The sequence below is a fragment of the Gavialis gangeticus genome, unplaced genomic scaffold, assembly GCF_001723915.1.
Source record: "Gavialis gangeticus isolate Ggan-Ray unplaced genomic scaffold, GavGan_comp1, whole genome shotgun sequence".
In the NCBI taxonomy this organism is placed as follows: Eukaryota; Metazoa; Chordata; order Crocodylia; family Gavialidae; genus Gavialis; species Gavialis gangeticus.
In genome coordinates, this window is record NW_017729022.1 from 177,088,114 (window position 1) to 177,106,278 (window position 18,165).

Genomic DNA, 18,165 nt, shown 5'->3' on the forward strand with positions numbered 1-18,165 from the left:
CCAGAGAGCCGGAAGTGACTTCCCTAAGACAGGCGCGTCCGGCGGTAAGGCCTAAGCCGGATGTTGCGCGCTTAACGCGCTTCCGGCGAGTTGCCAGGGCAGCGGCTGTGGAGGGGTGGTTGTACGCGTGAGCGGCGCGGCGCGAGGCAGGCCAGCATGTCGGGCGCGGGGCTCGAGAAGCCGCAGCTGATCGCGCACTTGCAGCAGGCGCTGAGCTACACCGCCTTCCAGGCCCTCTGGGTGCCGCGCAGCGCGCGTTTCCTCTGCCTCGGCAGTCTCCCGCGCGGCGCCGGCATCATTCAGCTCTACGAGCTGCAGAGTGGCCGCCTCAGCCTGCTGCGCCAGGTCCGCGCCGCCTCGGGTGCGGGGGAGGGGCTGGTTGCTATGGCGACGCATGGGCTGGGCGGGCTCCCCGGCGTCATGTCCCGTTCTCCCCTACCCTCCCGGCGCACCGTGTGGCTCCAGCGGATGCAGGGAGCACTGGGTTGGGAGCAGAAAGCAGAGAAGTTGATGATAGGGCAGGGAGCACAGGGTGGAGAGCAGAAAGCAGAGCAACTGATGGGACAGGGAGCAAAAAGCAGAGCAGCCGATCAGATGGGGGATCAGAGTGACACTGGCAGGGAGGGTGCAGGGATAGCTTGTGGCAGGACAGCTAAACTGGTTGCTCTCTGCCCTGCTTCTCCAGCCTAGGGAATGGGCTCCTTTATTCCGCTCCCATCCTGATGCTCGCTCTGTTATTACTTCATTTGTTATTTTCAAGATATTCCTTTGCAATGAAAATGCTGCAGACTTCCTTCTTCGCTGGACACATTGCCCTCTGTCAGGCCCACAGTTCCCATAAGCACAAGATTTGCTGCTCTTTCTCCATCTAATGAAGGAGTGCTGTTTTATGGGGTGGGGAAAGGGGGAAGTTAGTTAAGTACCCCGGAGGGATGTGGTTGTGTTGCTGATGCTGTCTGTATCAGGCCTTGCTCAAAGTTGCAGGCATGGTGGCAGCTTTTGAGGCACACAGACTTCTCACGTGGAGCTGCAGTGTTTAAAATGCAAGTAACCTTTGAGGATTTGCTAATCTTCAGGAGTGGGAGTGTCTCAGGTGCATAAAGTACCCCCGGGGGCAGGAGTGCATAAACTTTCTCGGTTCACAGTTCTGTAGGGACAGCACGTGGAGGGCACGGACTGCTTCAGACTAATAGAAAGAATAGCTTAATTATCTCTTCTGTGCGTACTGTTAGGCCTCTGGGATGAGCTCAAATTCGCCTACTTTATAATTGCAAATCATTAGAGACCACAGACCTGTCAGCCTTTGAATATCATTAGTGAGCAGTGGGGCAGCGGAGGAGAATTACCGTATTGACTCAAATCCAAGACGAGGTTTCTTCCCTCTCCATTCAGCATAGGAGGACCCACTCATCTTGGATTTGAATACAAGGCAGGGAGCAGGCAGGTACTGCAGGCTCCAGCCCACCCCTGACCTGGTCTCAGAATTAGAGTCAGAGCCACAACCCGAGCCACTCCCACAACCTGCCCCTTCACCTCTGCTTCTGTTCCTTCTGCCCCTCTGCTGTCCCTCGCCCACATGCTCAGTTTTAGCTCTGGCCTGGGGCACAGAGTACATACTGGCTTCTGGCCCTGCCCAGCCTAGCAGCACCAGTTGTGATGGCAACAGCTCTTGCATTGGCTTCAACCCAGAGCTGAAATTGCCACCACTGCAACTGCTGCTGCCAGGCTGGGCAGGGGGCTGGAGTTAGAGGCATGACTGAAGGAAGTGGCACCAGGAAGGTGGGGCCCACAGGCAGTGGTGGGTGAGCAAGTGACAGGGATAAGTGTTGGGGGCAGGGGGTGGGGAGGACAGGTGAGGAGAGGATACAAATGGCAGGCAGCAGGGTAGGGGTGCAAGATGCAGGGAGTAGTCTATTGGACAGCAATGACAAGTAGGGGATGCACATGCACCCCCTGGCAGCCAGCACTCTCCAATTAGGTGACAGGCAGGAGCACAGGTGGCCCCCCCTTGTGAGTGCTGGCTGGGTAGTGGAGGTAGCAGGAAGAGTGCCACTGGCACTTGCAGGAGTGTCACTTGCACTTCTGGGTCGGTGTGAGTAGCTGCTGGGGGACTGCCCCCGGTTGGCGAGATTGGCCGCAAGGGACCCCTCCCCACAGTTGGCGCAATCGGTTGCAGGGGGACTCCGCTCCCCCCCCGGTTGCTGACTGGCCTCTGGAGGGGCATGTCCCCCCCCGACTCAGGAGGTATCAGTCACCCATGCCATTGGACACCCCAACCACCTGCCCCGCTGACGCCTGCTCCTTTGCCATTGCTTGCCTCCCCATCGCTGCTTTCACCACCACTGAGGTGGGGTGGGGACAAATTTAAGATGACCCTCCAAGAATTAGATTCTGTACTTGGAAAATTATAACAAGCTATCAAATTGCCCATCAAGAATGATGGTGGGGTGAGGGGGGAGGAGGCAAGTGCTGCCACCGCCCCACGCCACTGTCGCCTTCAAGGAGCGGGGTGGCGGGGTCTCTGTCCTCGCCATCATTTTCCCCACCCCCACACTGCTGCTGTGTCCCCGTCATCATTCTTGACAGGCGGTTTGCCCTGTACACAGCACTGGCTGGAGCCTTGCCCCACCAGGAGCCATGCCCCCAAGGGCGTTACAGACCAACACACATAGACGGACTAAGCCCATGTGTGTGTATATATATATATATATATATGGGTTTATATATATATAAATAAAAAGTAATTTATACATTTTTCATATATATCTAATTATTGGGGGGGTTGTCATAAATTTGAAGTCATCTTGGATTCAAGTAAATACAGTATTGTTTTATAGAAGGTTTAATTTGCATTTTATACAGGAAACCCTCGGTATTCGTGGGTTCAGCATTCGCAGTTTCAAATATTTGCAAATGCTGAACCTTCATTGTAAATACACTTTAAACACTTACCGGAGCTCCTCTGGAACTTCACGCTTGCTGCTGCCAGGCTCCTCCTGTTGCCACCGGAACCGTGCCCCCCACACCATGAACTCAGTGCCCCATTCGTAGATTTAGCCATTTGCGGGTATCATGGGAATGTATCACCTGTGAATGGCGAGGGTCGCCTGTACTGACTTCTAAGAAATTGTTTCTGCAATAGTGTTTTGGTGATCACTTTAATGTGCTGATGAAAAAAAGTTACCTTTTTTTTCTTTTAAGATTGAAAAGCCCAAGCCCCTTAAATGTGGAACTTTTGGCGCTTCATCTTTGCAGCAGAGATATCTAGCAACTGGAGATTTTGGTGGCAACCTTAATATATGGTGAGAATTTTTCATGTCTTCTCTTGCTACTTATCTTCATGTGATGTATTTTGAGTCAGTATTACTGATTTTGCCTAATTTTGATGTGTTAACATTTATAGGTATCCCTGGGGATTCTAATTATTGTATTAAGCCTTATATAAATAAGTAGAAAGAAACAGTCAGCATCTGAAGTTTACAGTCCAAGGAAAACTGTTAAACCAAACTACATCAAAGCAAAAAATTGTTTTCATATAAATCTTTTGACTTGAGATAGCAGAATTCTCAGTTGCTTATGATTTGTGTCGAGCTCTGATTGAAAGGGTATTTGAATTCAGTTAAAATGATCAAAACATTTTAAAAGCAAAACAATTTATTAAGAAAGGAGTTATTAGCTGTAATTAGCTAATTTAATTAGTAGGTTGTAGTTCCCACATCCTTCTGGATTTTCAAATCTGTAGATCTGAGCCTTTCAAGCCTAGTTTGTATTCATAAAGTAGTAAAGGAAAACAGTCCATCCTCCATCTTCAACTCCAAGCTATTTCCTAACTTTGAGCAAACTAAATTAAACCAAATAAAATGAAATAAATAATTCTTTCTGCACCTGTTGAAGACATAACAGCTGTCAAAAGCAGACTGATCACTTTGCATACCCTGATTCCGATGCTTCATGTGTGACTGCACTCAGTTCAGTGGTTTTGAATTTCTTTAAAACTTCAGCAACAAACATGTACTGTTTGAATTATAATTTTTAATGAATTTAAAGTTATTTTAACATTGCATTATGATTTAGATCTTTACTCAGGTTGTCAACTTTTTTATAATATATTTTTCTTTCAAAAATATTTTTAAGTTCTAATTTAAATTTAAAATAATCATATAGTTTTATCCGTCATGAATTTGACACCAACCTGAGTAGTAACATAACATGAAGGTTTCACCATCATGACTAGTTAAACATAACACACAAATGCAATGCTGCACATGCTGCATAGCATATTTCTTCCATAAGGTGTTGCAGAGTTATAAGTGTTTCTGGGTGGTTTGATATCTGTGGGTACTGTGGTCCCAGTCGATCCATTCTCTAGTAATCTTTTCAGGTTCTGGATATGAATTTCCATTGCTCATTAATAACAGATAATTAGAGGTGCACTGATATATTGGTCGCATATGGTATCAGCATCAATATCAGGAAAATTAACATTATTGGCAATCAGCCTTTTTTGGCTGATATTGTCACTGATAAATCCTGCGTACATGTGCACAGCTGCAGCTCACATGTGGCCAGGAATGCAGCCTTGCAGCTTGGAGAGCATGTCTGACCGGTATGTCTGTGGGGGAAAAAGGGGCCCCTGTGGGGGGAAAAGGGGCAGATAGAGGCCCCTATGGTGAGGGAGGAAGTGGAACAGGGTCATGGGTAGGCACTGCCCAGCCAGGGTGGTGAGCATGACCCTGGAGCTGCAGATGACTTGCCCGGGGGGCGCGGGGAGGTGGGGCTGCTCCCTGCTGCTACATGCACCCCTGGGGGAGGCATAGGGGGCATGTGTCCCCACAGATTTGTGCATGGGGCAAGGGCAGGCTTCCCTCTGCAGGCTTGGGGTTAGGGGCTGCGCCAGCCTCTTCCTGGTGGGGGGCTGGGCTGAGGGGCATATGCCCCCCATACCTTCCCTGGGGGTGCACGCAGCAGTGGGGAGCCACCCCACCCCCCATGTTCCCCAGACAAGCCGCCCATGGCTACATCTCGCTCCCCATCCCAGCTGGGCAGTGTCTACCCCTGCCTCATTTCCTCCCTCACTATGGGGGCCTCGATCTGCGCACCCCCCGACCCTCCCCCACACAGACTTACCTGCAGGGCACTGCTCTCCAAGCTGCAGGGCTGCATTCCTATAAATCGACTATCGGGTTAGTAATCAGACAGCATGGCTGGTTCATAATCGCCCGTCAGTATCGGCCAGGAAATTCTATCGGTGCACCCCTACGTACAATATCAGGGCTTAACATTCTTTCAGACTAATTTCTGTTTCTTAGATTTTGATTAGCTTTAGTTGACTTTTTTATCCTAACTGAAGAAAATGGCTCTTGTTTGCTAATTCTGACCATAATGAAGATGTCCTGCCATAGTGCATGAAATGTTTTTTAAATATACCAAATAGAATATATTATTTAAATAATATATGAATTAAGGCGTATAGGTGCCAGCATGTAAGCATTTGCAAGACACCAGTAAATAAAGTCAGATGACTGTTAAAAGGTCAATACCTTTTTTTTCTGAGTTAATAGCAGAGCAGTTTGGAACTGCAGTTAGAATTGTATATTTAAGTGGAAGCAGCTTCTTCCCTTTCCATTTTTGATCTTTATAAAAGCCAATATCTTGGTTGCAACTGCTTTATTCTTTCTGCAAGTTTGTGTCACTATATGTTGCCCCTCTGGGAATGTGACATTACCTTTTTTGTATACTAATGCTAAGTGTCAAGGAACATGTGTACAGTATGCTGTTTATTCTTTTCTGTTGTCTAGGAACCTGGAAACTCCAGAGATCCCAGTCTACTCTGTGAAGGGCCATAAAGAAATCATAAACAGTATTGATGGAATAGGCGGCTTAGGGATTGGGGAAGGAGCACCAGAAATTGTGACAGGCAGCCGAGATGGTGAGTTAGCCGAAATGGTGAGTTAGCATGTTCTGTGTTAACATTTATAATCAGCGTTATAGGTGTGCCTGGGGGCTCTAATCATTATATTAAGCCTTATATAAATAAGTGGAAAGAAACAGTCAGCACCTGAAGTTTACAGTCCAAGGAAAACTGTTAAACCAAACTATATCAAAGCAAAATATCATTTTCATATAAATCTTTATTCTCTGCCTGGAAAATGCTGTCTGTGGACCTTGATTGAAGACTATGGAGCTAGTTTGTCTTGAATTCACAACAGAACTTCAGACACCTGTTTTGATCTGTCAGCGAGCTTGTTGTAACCAAACAGTAACCAAATACATTGGACATGTAATGCAGGATTAGGTAAGAATCTAAGGTAAGGGTTCCCAAACTGTGTCAGAAAAGCTTAACGTTTCATTCATTTACTTCACAACCATTTTTTATGAAGGTAGCTTATGATCCAATGAAGCTTAGAGAGCTTTGGACCTAATGCAGGGATTGTAGTAATGCCAACTCTTGCAAAATTATCGCAAGAGTCGCGGTTTCTAAGTAAAATTAAGTCTGTCTCATGATCTCTTGATAGAACTGTCATATCTCAGGATTTCTTCTAGCACGTGTAGAGCAGTGCCCAGCAGATAAGGCTGTGGAGGGGGAGAGGAAAAGTGTTGGCAGGGGATCAGATTGAGGCCCTCATGGTGAGGGAGGGAGTGGGGCAGGGGCTGGGGTGAATGGGGCTCTGGTTGCAGGGCGGGTCATGCAACAGAGCTGCGGGTGGCTTGTCCAGAGGTGTTTGGGGGAACAGGGCACAGCTCTCTGCCGCTACATGCACCCCCGGGAGAAGCATGGAGAGCACGTGTCCCCCAGATTTGCTTGTGGGGCAGAGGCAGGCTGCCTGCTGCTGGCTGGGGTTCTGTACCTTGCTGCCTTTGCCCGAGGAGCCGTACAATGCCATGTTGTATCTCCTGCTGCCAGGTGGGCAGAGCATGCATGGCACGGCCAGTGCGCAGCTCCCAGGGCAAAGGCAGCAGGGCACAGAGCCCCAGCCCGTCTCTGCCCCGTGTACATATCTGGAGGGCACATGCCTCCCATGATGCATGCAGGGGTGCATGCAGCAGTGGGGAGCTGTGCCCTTACCTTTCCTACCCCGTGCCTTTGGATGAGTTGCCTGCAGCTGTGTCACATGACCTGCCCCAGCCCTGGTGCCACAGTCACCCCAGTCCCTGCCCTACTCCCTCCCCCACTGTAGAGTCTTCAATCTGCCCTCCACCCCTTCCCTTCCACAGACTTACCTGCTAGGCTCTGTCTGTGTGTCTTGGAAAATGCTAAACACACAACAGTCCAGCAGATGTCGTCCAAATTGTAACAACACGTAGGAATTTTTTTTCCTTCTAAATCATTATCAGTTGTAGTAATATAGTTTTTGTATTAATCTCTGACATATTATAAGTTAAGTAAGTGACTAATGGGATTTAGAAACCAACAGTCAATATATCTATATTGCTTTATACTTCAAAAATAGCATCTCATGATTTACATACCAAGTCTCTTAATTTTTAAGAGTTTATCTCTATTTTTGACACGGTAGGGTTGGCAATACTGGGCTTGGCAACTTTTTCAGAGTGGCTGGTTGTAGTAATGCAACTGTCCATTGACAGGCCGGCACTTCTGACTTGGCTACTGCCACTTCTCTTCAGTACCAAATTGAAGCCACTACCCAGGTGCCACTGAATGCCACAGAATCTCCCACTGCTCAAATGCTGCTGATGTCTGGGCTTTGCAGGCCAGATGAAATCACTTGGTGAGCCAGATCTGACCCCTGACTTAAGGCATTGCTTTGCAGCAATTTAACTAGTCTGCTTTTGGGTGCATCTACTCCCTTAACTTTTTTTCCAGTAAAATGCTTCATTGCCAGCATTCTGAAATAATTTCTCCTCTTCTGAGCTCAAGTAATGTAAAGAACGATTCAACTTAAAGCAAGTTTTCCAATCCTCTTCCTCTGGCTTTCATTCCTGTTGCTTGTTACCAGGTCATTAGTATTCTTACAGTCTTCTCTTCAGTACTTTCTCCTTATATACAGTAGTCTTGTCACTTGATTGTTACTTAATACTCATCACCCCCTTCCCCATTCTCTTTATCTTGGTCATTCCTTTGCAGAGCCCAGAATGCCACTTCTTAAAGTAACCAAGGTTTAGAACAGAACTGGGTGGCTTCAACAGCTATGCTTAATGGAGAGAGATTCCTTATTTTGTGTTGCCTTTCCTTTAGTATTTATCTATTGGGCAGAATGTTTTATATCAAATAACAGTATTTCCAAGAAGCTGCTGCTACTATATCGATGAATTACCTGTCTAGTCATGGCTCTCAGGCTAGCAGTACTGTACAGTATTTAAAATTGCCATTAGAGGAATGAACCTGTTATTTTGAAACAGGGTCAGAGCTTTGGGGTAGCAATTCACTTAAATGCGGTAGTAGGAAAGACAGGGCAGTTAGCAGTTCTGAGTACCCATGGAAAAGCTAGTGTGTTCCTTTCAGTTTTGTTTGCTGAAGTTACTGAACTGTCCAGTCCATTACTGTGATTGAGTGCTGTTATTTCTCAGCCTGGTACATATAAGGCAAGATTAGCATTTTCAGCTATGGGTATTCTTTCTGTCATTGGATATGGGTACCATTGTATTGCAACCAGATCTTCATGTGCTGGGTTTGCTATATTAAATCCTGCATGGGACAATTTTCACAATGTATTTGGAGGCTGTAGCAAATTATAGAAATATAGGAAAGTACCAAGTAAAAGAAATGCAGGTTTTTGTAAATGAGCTGGAGAAACTGTACCTCTTCCTGAGGATAAAGTTAGAAAGAAGAAAGTTAAAATTTGAAACAGACTACCTGAGGCTATGTTTGGTAAAGTAAATGGTACATTGCTCTAGATGAAATTGGACAGGTCATGTATTTTTAAAGTAGCAAAACATCTTTCCTAATTTCTATTTCGTTTTTCTACCCATTAAGTGCAATTTACTTTGCTAAAAATTAGATATACAAATGTGCTTGGAATATTTTTTTTTTAAGCTGGTTGACAAGCTGAGTTTGTATGTGGAGCATGAACACAACATCCTACTTTAGCAGCAATATAAACTCCTATATGATTCTTTATTACAGGAACTGTCAAGGTATGGGATCCAAGACAAAAAGATACTCCTGTTGCTAATATGGAACCAGTACAGGGGGAGAGCAAGAGGGACTGCTGGACAGTAGTATTTGGTAATACAGATAAACTTCTCAGTCCATAACCTTCCATGCTTCAAAATATTTATCCATTTCTCTAGCCCAGGATTCCCCAAATTTTACTAGTTCATGAATAGTAATACTGAGCAAATCACACATTGTGGGCAACATCACATCTTATTATACCTGTCAACCTCAGTTCTAACCTTTTAATTCCCTGTGTCACTAAGCAACGTTGTAAGGTCTTATGTGCTGCATGTTGGGCTGAGGACCACTGATTTAGCCCTTTCAGCTCTCTGTGAAAGTAGGTGTTGAAGGCTCTGAACAATTAACACAAATAGTGACTATCTTGATTAAATTTAGAGGAAGAAAAGTAGCAGTGTTTGAAATAGACCACTCTGTGATTATTATCCCCGTGTCATTCTTGCAGTGACTTTGGGTATGGAAAACAGCTTGTCAGTAGCTGCCTTTCCTCTCTCTTGTGTGGCCCTTTCTGTGTTCAGCTCCCTGTGATATAACTCATGTTGAAAGATTGTGCAGATATCTTAGTACCATAGACGGTAAATGTTTTATGGGACTATCCATAGCAGACTCTATACTATGTCTCTCAGGTGTGTTGGTTTCTGCTGACTGGCTTATTTATTCCTAGCCTGTGTTTTTGGAAAAGGGCAAATCTTGCAGCAACATATTCTGAAAACAGTGAGGCTTAGGCTCAGTGTTATCTTCTTTGGTAAGCCAGAGGCAGGTGGCTTTCAGTGATGAAGGTCTTTCTGTTTCTTGAAAAGTTAACCCTAGTACTTTCAGCCGTATACTGCTTGACTGTCACCAATCTCAGTAGCGTAATTCCATCTTGTCAGGTGCTCAAGTATTAACAAAAGTCCTTAACTGGGAACTAACGGGGGGGGGGGGCAAACTAGAAATCTGATGTTTGTTTCACACCCACACACACACACCCACACCCCTTTTTCCTGTGAAGGAGGCAAGCTGCTGTGTTTTGTACAAGTTTGTATTTCTGGTTTGTTTCAGTGTTTTGTGTCAGGTTCAGTGAGTTGTACAGCTTCTTAATAAGTGTGTGTATTACTGCAGCAAAATCTGCAGTAAGGAGGTGTAGTTTATTGGCCAGCTAGTGGAGGGCATTGCTCATTGCTGTTTAAATGCTCTGAGTTAGTAATGATTCCACTGCGACTTGGAGGCTTTGTTCTGCTTTGACAAAAGGAGAGTGTTCAGTACCTTCACTAGCATTTCTTTTTTCCCATTTGTACCAGCACTGCTTAAATCTTGCCTGCACTCAATTTGAGCCATCTCCTCTTTTGTCCATGTGCTAATTTCTTCGTGGGTACATCTGAGCGTATCAGCTGAGGAGGAGTTAGGGAATTAAGTGTCACCAATGCCATAGGTCTGAGGACCTCACCAAGAATAGCTCTACAGACACTGAAGAGGAGAGAGACAGTCTGATCCCCGGAGAGTTCCACATATGAGGGCTCTGAGGCATGATAAGCAGCTTTCTGTCATCATCCTTTGAGTCCTGTGTCAGATAAATGAGCCTTAATGATGTTAAACCATAGGCCTTGTATGCAGGTCAGCAGTACTTTGTGAGAGAATATGCTGACATTTGCAAAGAAAGTTGTTTTTTTTCTGTTAGACATGTGTTTTATGCCATTTCTCTCATATGAAACTTATAAATGGTTCAGAGTGAAGTCAGATGCCACATTTTCAGTAATGTGTAAGTATAGGTCAGGATGAAGTCCATTTTGCTAGAATAGTCTGAAAATTCATAATTTCATTGAGGTGCAGAGAAGTGTCTAGTTTTCCAAACACTAAAGCTGTTTGGTTGAATCGGTATGCAGAAAGTGGTTGTTAAGCCAAGGAACATATATTGGTAAGCAAATTACAACCATTTTAAAGGAAACATATCTATCTTATGAGGTGGCATATTAACATAGCTAGAAATAGAGGGTTGAGAAGTACGAGAACTTCATAAAGGACAGAATTTGCCATTTTGAGGCTAAACTTGATATGTTACATATTTAAAAACCCAATCCTTCATCTAACATCTAATTGCAAATATTTCAACTGTAATTTTATTCATTTGCATAAATGCAAGCTCAAATGTCAAGTTCAGTGCAGTCAGGATGCTGTTATACATCTAAATGTTCATTTCTTAATTTCCAGGCAATGCCTACAATCAAGAAGAACGTGTTGTGTGTGCTGGCTATGACAATGGCGATATCAAATTATTTGACTTAAAAACCATGTCATTGCGGTGGGAGACCAACATTAAGAATGGGGTACTGCATCAACTTGAAATGTGTTCAGATTTGCAGAGAGAATATACTAAAGGTTTTTTGTCCCACTGGGCCACCAAATGCTAGTTTCTGGGTTCTTAACTGAGAACTTTCTTCTTGGCTACAAAGGTGTGATCTCAAAATTATTTTCTTTTGAAAATTGTCACCACAGGTAAAAGGGTAGAAAACTACCATCCTACTTTGTTAGCTTTTAAAGTATGCTGTGACTTTTATCTGTTTACTCAGATATTTCTTGAGTACCTTTTTTGAATGGGTTCCTTTTTTAATAATCATGCTCAATCAGTTATTTCCAAATTCACAGCATTCTCTTTACTGTTGTAATTATAATCTGAGTTTATGATGGACCCATAAATTACAAATGTGAAATAAGTGATTCTGTGATGAGTTAAATTGTAAATTAAATGCTTCTTTGTGTGTTACATTTCCAGGTTTGCAGTGTGGAGTTTGACAGAAAGGATATAAATATGAATAAATTAGTGGCTACATCACTTGAAGGAAAGTTTCATGTGTTTGATATGAGAACTCAGCATCCAACCAAAGGCTTTGCTTCAGTTTCAGAAAAGGTATAAGTAAGAAGTTATTCTTTTTAAAGGAAGTTTCATACTCTTGCAGCTCTTGAAATATTGCAAACTTAAAACTATTGTATTTAAGGTATAGGGGATAACCAAATTCTTAGGTTTAGATAACAAATCAGGCATTTGAAAGATAGGTATCACTTAAAATGTGTAGAGTGAAGCAAGCTGCCCGTTCTGTATGCAATATTGCATGAGAGACTTCAGGCTCAGGCTCTTCTCTTGATCACCTTCTACCTTGAGAGAAAGGAGTGTCATGTAATTCAGTAGACTTTCAGTTGTGGCATATATTTCCTCTGCATGGCATAGAGTACAGATGAATAGCGCATTACCACTAGGTGTGATAACTAATAAATGTTCTAGCTGGGGTATCAGATTATTCTGTTTACTTGTGCTTTATTATTTTATCATTTCGTAGGCAGATGTGTACATGTAGATTGAAAAGCAATTTCAATCTAGAATGACGGAGCTTGTTCAAAGCCAAGATATGAATGTTAATTGTGTTTGATGATAAAGAGTTGTTTGGAGCTTACTGCAATGGGTCTCATGTTTGTAGACCACTTGGTAACCGAGAACCAAGCAAATTGTGATTGGGATAGCAGGAGCGGAAGTGGATCTCTTACATGATGATGCGCCACAGAATTCTAAAACTGGAGTGCCTAGTGATCTTTTCCCTAAATCTGTAAAGCATCGTATTGATTGAAGCAGATACTTCATGAGTAGCAGTTTGATTATAAGTTAAATTCTTTTGAAAACACAGGTATTTTAATGAGAAAATTCCATAGGACTGTTTCATTTGTAATGTCAGTTTATCAACTTTAATTTGTTCCTTTTAGGCCAGGGACCAGCGTTTTTTTACAAGCCATAGGCCAGAACTACCCAGCTCTGGTCCAGCATGGGCTGGGAGCTGTTGGCAGCAGAGAGTGTTTTCCCTGTGCTGGGAGCTGTACCCTTGCTGCTGCTGCCATTTTCCCCCAGTCCTGTGTTCCTCAGCTGTGGTGTGGGTGCAGCTTCCATCTGTTGGGGAAACATCCTGGGACCAGGTATTTGTCATCTGTGTCTCTGCTGCCACTGCTTCTTACCTCTCCCTCCTTCGTTTCCCTCCCTGCCACGCCCTGGCTGTGGCACAGCTGGAAGCTGCTCGGCTCCCTATGAGCTGGAAGCTGTGCCTGTACTACAGCTGGTTGAAGCAATGCAGACACAGTTTGCAGATGCCCAGCCCTGGAGCAGCTGCCCACCAGCCAATGAAAGCTGTGTGTGTGCTGTAGTTGAGGAGCAGGGTTCTGGAGGGAGTGGCAACAGCCTAGACACAGGTCCTAGTGTTAGGCTCCAGCCCTGGTGCAGGCAAAGCCTTTGGTGCTGATGCACTGCCAAAGGCACCTGGCCCACATTGGACTGGAGCTGGGAGGTGTAGCAGCAGCATTGGAGCACCTGGAAGCTGCCCAGCTCCAGCACAACTCCTCACTGCCCAGCCCTGATTCAGGTACAAGTAAAACTCTCCAGATCCACAGGCTGGATCCAGTTGCAACTTGGGCCAGATCCAGCATATGGACCACATGTTTCTTGAACCCTGATTTTAGAGATCAGAGATTGCGGTAGATAAAATGTATTGGTGTAGAGTACACGGCTGACTATTAAGCTTTTAAAAATAATAATGGAAATCCTGTGTTCATTTTGTGCTGTGTTAAACGCTTCCTTTGGGAGTGTGTGCAGAATCCTACCCGCTAGCTTAGATTACTTATAGTTTGTGAAGACTTTTGGTTTGTTCTTTATGTTGTTAAATGCCCATCTTACATTATTTAAAGTCCAATTTAAATTGATTCAGTATGAAGACAGTTTTCATGGCTGTTGTAATAAGCGTGCTAGAAAATTCTGGGGATTGTTTAAAAGGGTCATTTCTGGCAGTAGTTATGCGTGTAAAAACTACTTCATTTCTGACGTCAGAAATTTTGTAGCTACATGATTGTCATTTTTGACCATAGGTCTGGTCCTGTGCACCTTTATGCACACAGAGTGCCTATACATGTATGGGGTAATTACAACACATCCGAGCAGACTCGATTAATCTGCTGGAGCATGGTAACTACTGTACTGCAGCAGACTCCAGTGTCACGTGTATCCATGTCCCAGCACTGAAAAATGGCAGCAGGGGCACTTAAACTAAAGCTTGTTCAGTGAGCTTTAGTTAAAGTGCCCGCACCGCCATTTTTCAGCACAGGGACCCTGATACACATGATGGTTCAGGCACTTTAATTAGAGCGACTCCCCGAGTTGCTCTAATTAAAGCCCCGCCCCCCACTCCCGGAACACGTGGCCGTAGAGAACTCTCTTCACCGTGAATGCTGTGTACCTACAGAGGTTGGAGGGGCACGGCGACTGCCCACAGGTGGTGATGTCAGCAGCAGGGACGTGGTGGCAGTGAGCAGGGAGCTCCCTTAGGCAGCCACAGCGGTGTTTGGGGGAGGGAGAGAGGTGGTGAGTGCTGACGAGTGGTCAGCAACCACCTGCAGGTGCCACCAGCAGAGTCGGTGGCACTTTTTACAGGGGGTACATTGCCAATCTCAGGGGGTGCACGTGCACCCACATGCACCCCCTATGTGTTGCCAGTGCTCCTCACCTATGTAGTCTTACTCCTAAAGTGGACTTGAAAGCTTGAGGCATAATTACATTCACTAGTAGTACCACTGCTTTCAACTGGACTACTCACATGCTTTAAGTATATGTGTAAGCGATTATAGCAGCACGACTTATTATGTCCTTTCTCATGAGATTAATTGGCAATTTACTTTTATACATTTTTGGTATTTATTAGGCTCACAAATCTACCATGTGGCAAGTTCGGCATCTGCCTCAAAACAGAGATGTATTTATGACCAGTGGAGGGGCCGGGAACCTTCATCTCTGGAAATAGTAAGTGTCTGCTACTTAAGCCACATGGGTGGAGGGGAAACAAACAGGTATTGGGTTTGTTTTTTCTTTTAAAGCTGTTCCTGAAGAACACGAGTGAGTCCTATTTCCTGACTCAAAATGTACTTGGTTTAATTCACTACATCTATAAATACAGGGAGATGCAAGAGATCATTTCTCATGTGACACCTTGATGTAAAAGGCTGAATTAATCTCTGGTGCAACTTGGAAGGCCTCAATGGTCACATCCCTATGAGTGTGCATGTTTCTAATGGTACAAATATGTCCCTGGGCATGCCCCTGCATGTGTGCTCTGGCACATAGCAAGATGATTTGAGTAGGGTAGGGGAGGCTGAGCCAGCACCTGTGCTGGCTCCAGCAGCCTTACCTGAGGTCCTGGGGGCCTGTCAGAACGTGGCTCTGGCTGGCCAGGCTCCCTTTCTGGCGGTGCATCCTGCTGGCATGTGCACCGCACTGCTTTTTTCAGTGGCGGGTTCTTGGGGGTTTCTTTTACACTGGGATCTTTTGGTGTCAAAAAAGCCTGCCTCATTGCAAATTAGCAGTGTGGCAAATGCTTGCACATGTGCTTCAAACTGTTTTGAGGTGCCACCAACCACACATACACACTTATAAGGGATGTGCTCAGTGAGTTTACAGTAAGAATGAGTTTGATCCTAGACGTTTAACTTTATAACATCTGATTCTCATTGTGTTATCAGTTAAATAAAGAAAACCCCATATTTTAAAAAAGATTTCTTATTGCATCTATTAGTAGTAATAAACATTAAAAAAAGTTCAGACTGCATCTAGTTAAATATACCTGGCATTTTACATTTTTCAAATCTTTATGCAAACATAAGGTCCTCAGTGTCCACAGGAGGTAGTTCACTGTTATTTTCATTTTTACATATGGAAAAACTGAGACAGTCAAGGAACTTGCCCATGGGCAGAGTCAAAGAGTTGGTAGCAAATGAAAGAGTATCATAACTTTTGCTCTTCTAGGCATATTGTTTTTCACACTGGAAGCCTCACCCTGAGACACCACAGTCAAGTCCTTTTTGGAAGCTGACCTGGATTTAGATGAATGTGCATGTGGCACGTGCTCCTTCCATGTCTTGGAGCACTGCTCTGTATGGTCTTACAAAATGGGTAGGGTCACTGAATCCTTTCAGTTTTCTTGCTGTCTTACCCCCAAAGTGGACTTGGAAGTTTGAGGCATAGTCACATTGACTAGATTGGCTCAATAACCTCAAAGCAAGCCATCCTCAGTTATTTGAGCAGGATGGCTATACAATAAGGGGTCTGGGTTTGTTCATTAACACAGGCCTAAGGTGATGCATATGAGCCTGTATGAATTCTCTGAGCTGGATTGAATTTCATCAAGAAATATTTATCAGTAATGCATTTAAGTGGACATATCTGGGGACACTTGTGATTCACTTTTTTTTTTTAGCACATCTGTGTTCAGTATCTCTAGGTTATGGGAACACTTTTTCTGTGAGCTTGCAAAAGTATATATAGCATGTAAATTATGTTATGAGGCATTTGTATATGAAACATTTTTTAATCCTTTATTTTTTTTCTTTGTCAGTGAGTACCCTGCTCAGCGCTCAAAGAAGGATTCAGAAGGAGTTGAAATGGGAGTTGCAGGTTCAGTCAATCTCTTGCAAAATGTGACTTTGTCAACACAGCCTATTTCTAGTCTTGACTGGAGCCCAGACAAAAGGGGCCTCTGTGTCTGCACTGCATTTGACCAGACTGTGAGGGTACTGATTGTTACTAAACTCAACAAAATTTGACAGAGAAACTATGATTTCCAATGTGGAAAGTGACTTAATTTGTGGCTTATATATAAGAGAAGGAGAAACTCTTTCTTATACCTTGAATTTCTTTCTTAATAAACTAGCTTAAAGAATTTTAAAAAATCTTTCTATTGAAAGTTCAAATAAACTCAGCTATGGTTGTTCAACTATAGATTATGCTACTGTGACTTAGAGAAAGTTGCCTAGGCATAAAACTTTTACCTTCTTGAAATATATGTTTATATTCTTAAAATAAAATGTGCCTTCTCTTTTAACCTACCTACACATTAGGAATTATTTTAAGTTCTAATTTAACTGCAGTGTATCTCATGTAGCACTAATCTATTCATTCTTGTTGCATTGGGTAATTGAGCACTTAGAAATGCATTTCAGGCAAAATAACTTTCTCTGTACTTGACCACATCTCTTAAAGTATGTTGTAGCGACTCAGACTACCTTATTGTGTTTAAAGATATTTAGAAACTGTAATGAATATTAAGATGTGAAATACTCACATCTATTGGAATAGCTATTTCCTTAGAAATGGTATTACAATTAAGATGTTGAACAAAAGGACAGGGTTTTTTCATGGTTATGGCTCTTTTTGGATTTTATTTTGGTTTCTTACCAATTTGTTACATGGCATCCTACAAATATAAATGTCTGGAGTGTTGTTTTAACATGAAGCACATTATTCAAGGAACCAGAGCTCTGGAGGAGGATACAAGTGTATTGGTTTACTAAAAGAAAACAGTTTTTAACAGTAAGCTACTCCTGTTGCAAAATGATGGATTTGTCTGGTTCTATCCTTGTTCTTTCCATCATGAAAAGCTTTCTACAGCAGTCAAAATAATAGTATTTTTAAAAATCAGATGTTAGCATAATATTCATAAGATAAACATATTAAAGGAACACTGTTAAATAAAAGTATATTTATAATTTAAAAAAAAAATTAAGTAGCTGCAGTCACCATTTCTGCCCCTGAGTTTCCCTGCCATTTTCCCCTTATTTTCGAACTGTTTCTCTCCCCTTGAAAGATGCAAGTAATATTAGGAAAAGCAGTGAAATGGACTATTCATTCTGCAGTCTAATCCACAGAGTAAACAGGAATGTGGAACCTGAAAAGGGGGCTGCATTTCTTATCAAGGATTTGTCTTTTGCTGTGTACACTCTGGCTTCCCCTGTGACTGCTCTGTTCAACAACCAGAGAAGAACTTTTTTCTTGTGCCCTTACATCCTGACCCAACTCATGCATGGGGGAAAGAGGCAGAAACACAAACATTGGTTTGATATATGTGAGTGTGGCAAGTGGAAAAAGGATTATGGGAGTCAAGGAGAAGCAGAATTGAGTGATGGTCTTGAACTTGTAGGCTGAAGCAAGTAGAGAGGATCCAGAGGTAGGAACCAAGAGAGACAAGACTGGTGAA

The 18,165-nt window shown here is 43.6% G+C and overlaps 1 protein-coding gene across 1 annotated transcript; it reads left to right on the forward strand.

The window, feature by feature from the left end:
• Positions 1-95: 95 nt before the first annotated feature.
• On the forward strand, positions 96-17,398 carry WDR92 (WD repeat domain 92). Its single transcript, XM_019516564.1, has 8 exons — positions 96-345; positions 3,202-3,302; positions 5,799-5,929; positions 9,086-9,187; positions 11,324-11,439; positions 11,886-12,020; positions 14,842-14,939; positions 16,528-17,398. The coding sequence occupies exons 1-8, from the start codon at positions 157-159 to the stop codon at positions 16,733-16,735; spliced, it is 1,080 nt and encodes a 359-aa protein (XP_019372109.1). The 5' UTR covers positions 96-156; the 3' UTR covers positions 16,736-17,398.
• The last annotated feature ends 767 nt before the right edge of the window (positions 17,399-18,165 follow it).

Coding starts and splice junctions, on each gene's coding strand:
- WDR92 (XM_019516564.1), top strand. CDS start 157: ATGTCGGGCGCGGGGCTCGAGAAGCCGCAGCTGATCGCGCACTTGCAG. Junction 11,440..11,885: donor AGACCAACATTAAGAATGGG/GTACTGCATCAA, acceptor TTACATTTCCAG/GTTTGCAGTGTGGAGTTTGA. Junction 14,940..16,527: donor AACCTTCATCTCTGGAAATA/GTAAGTGTCTGC, acceptor TTTCTTTGTCAG/TGAGTACCCTGCTCAGCGCT.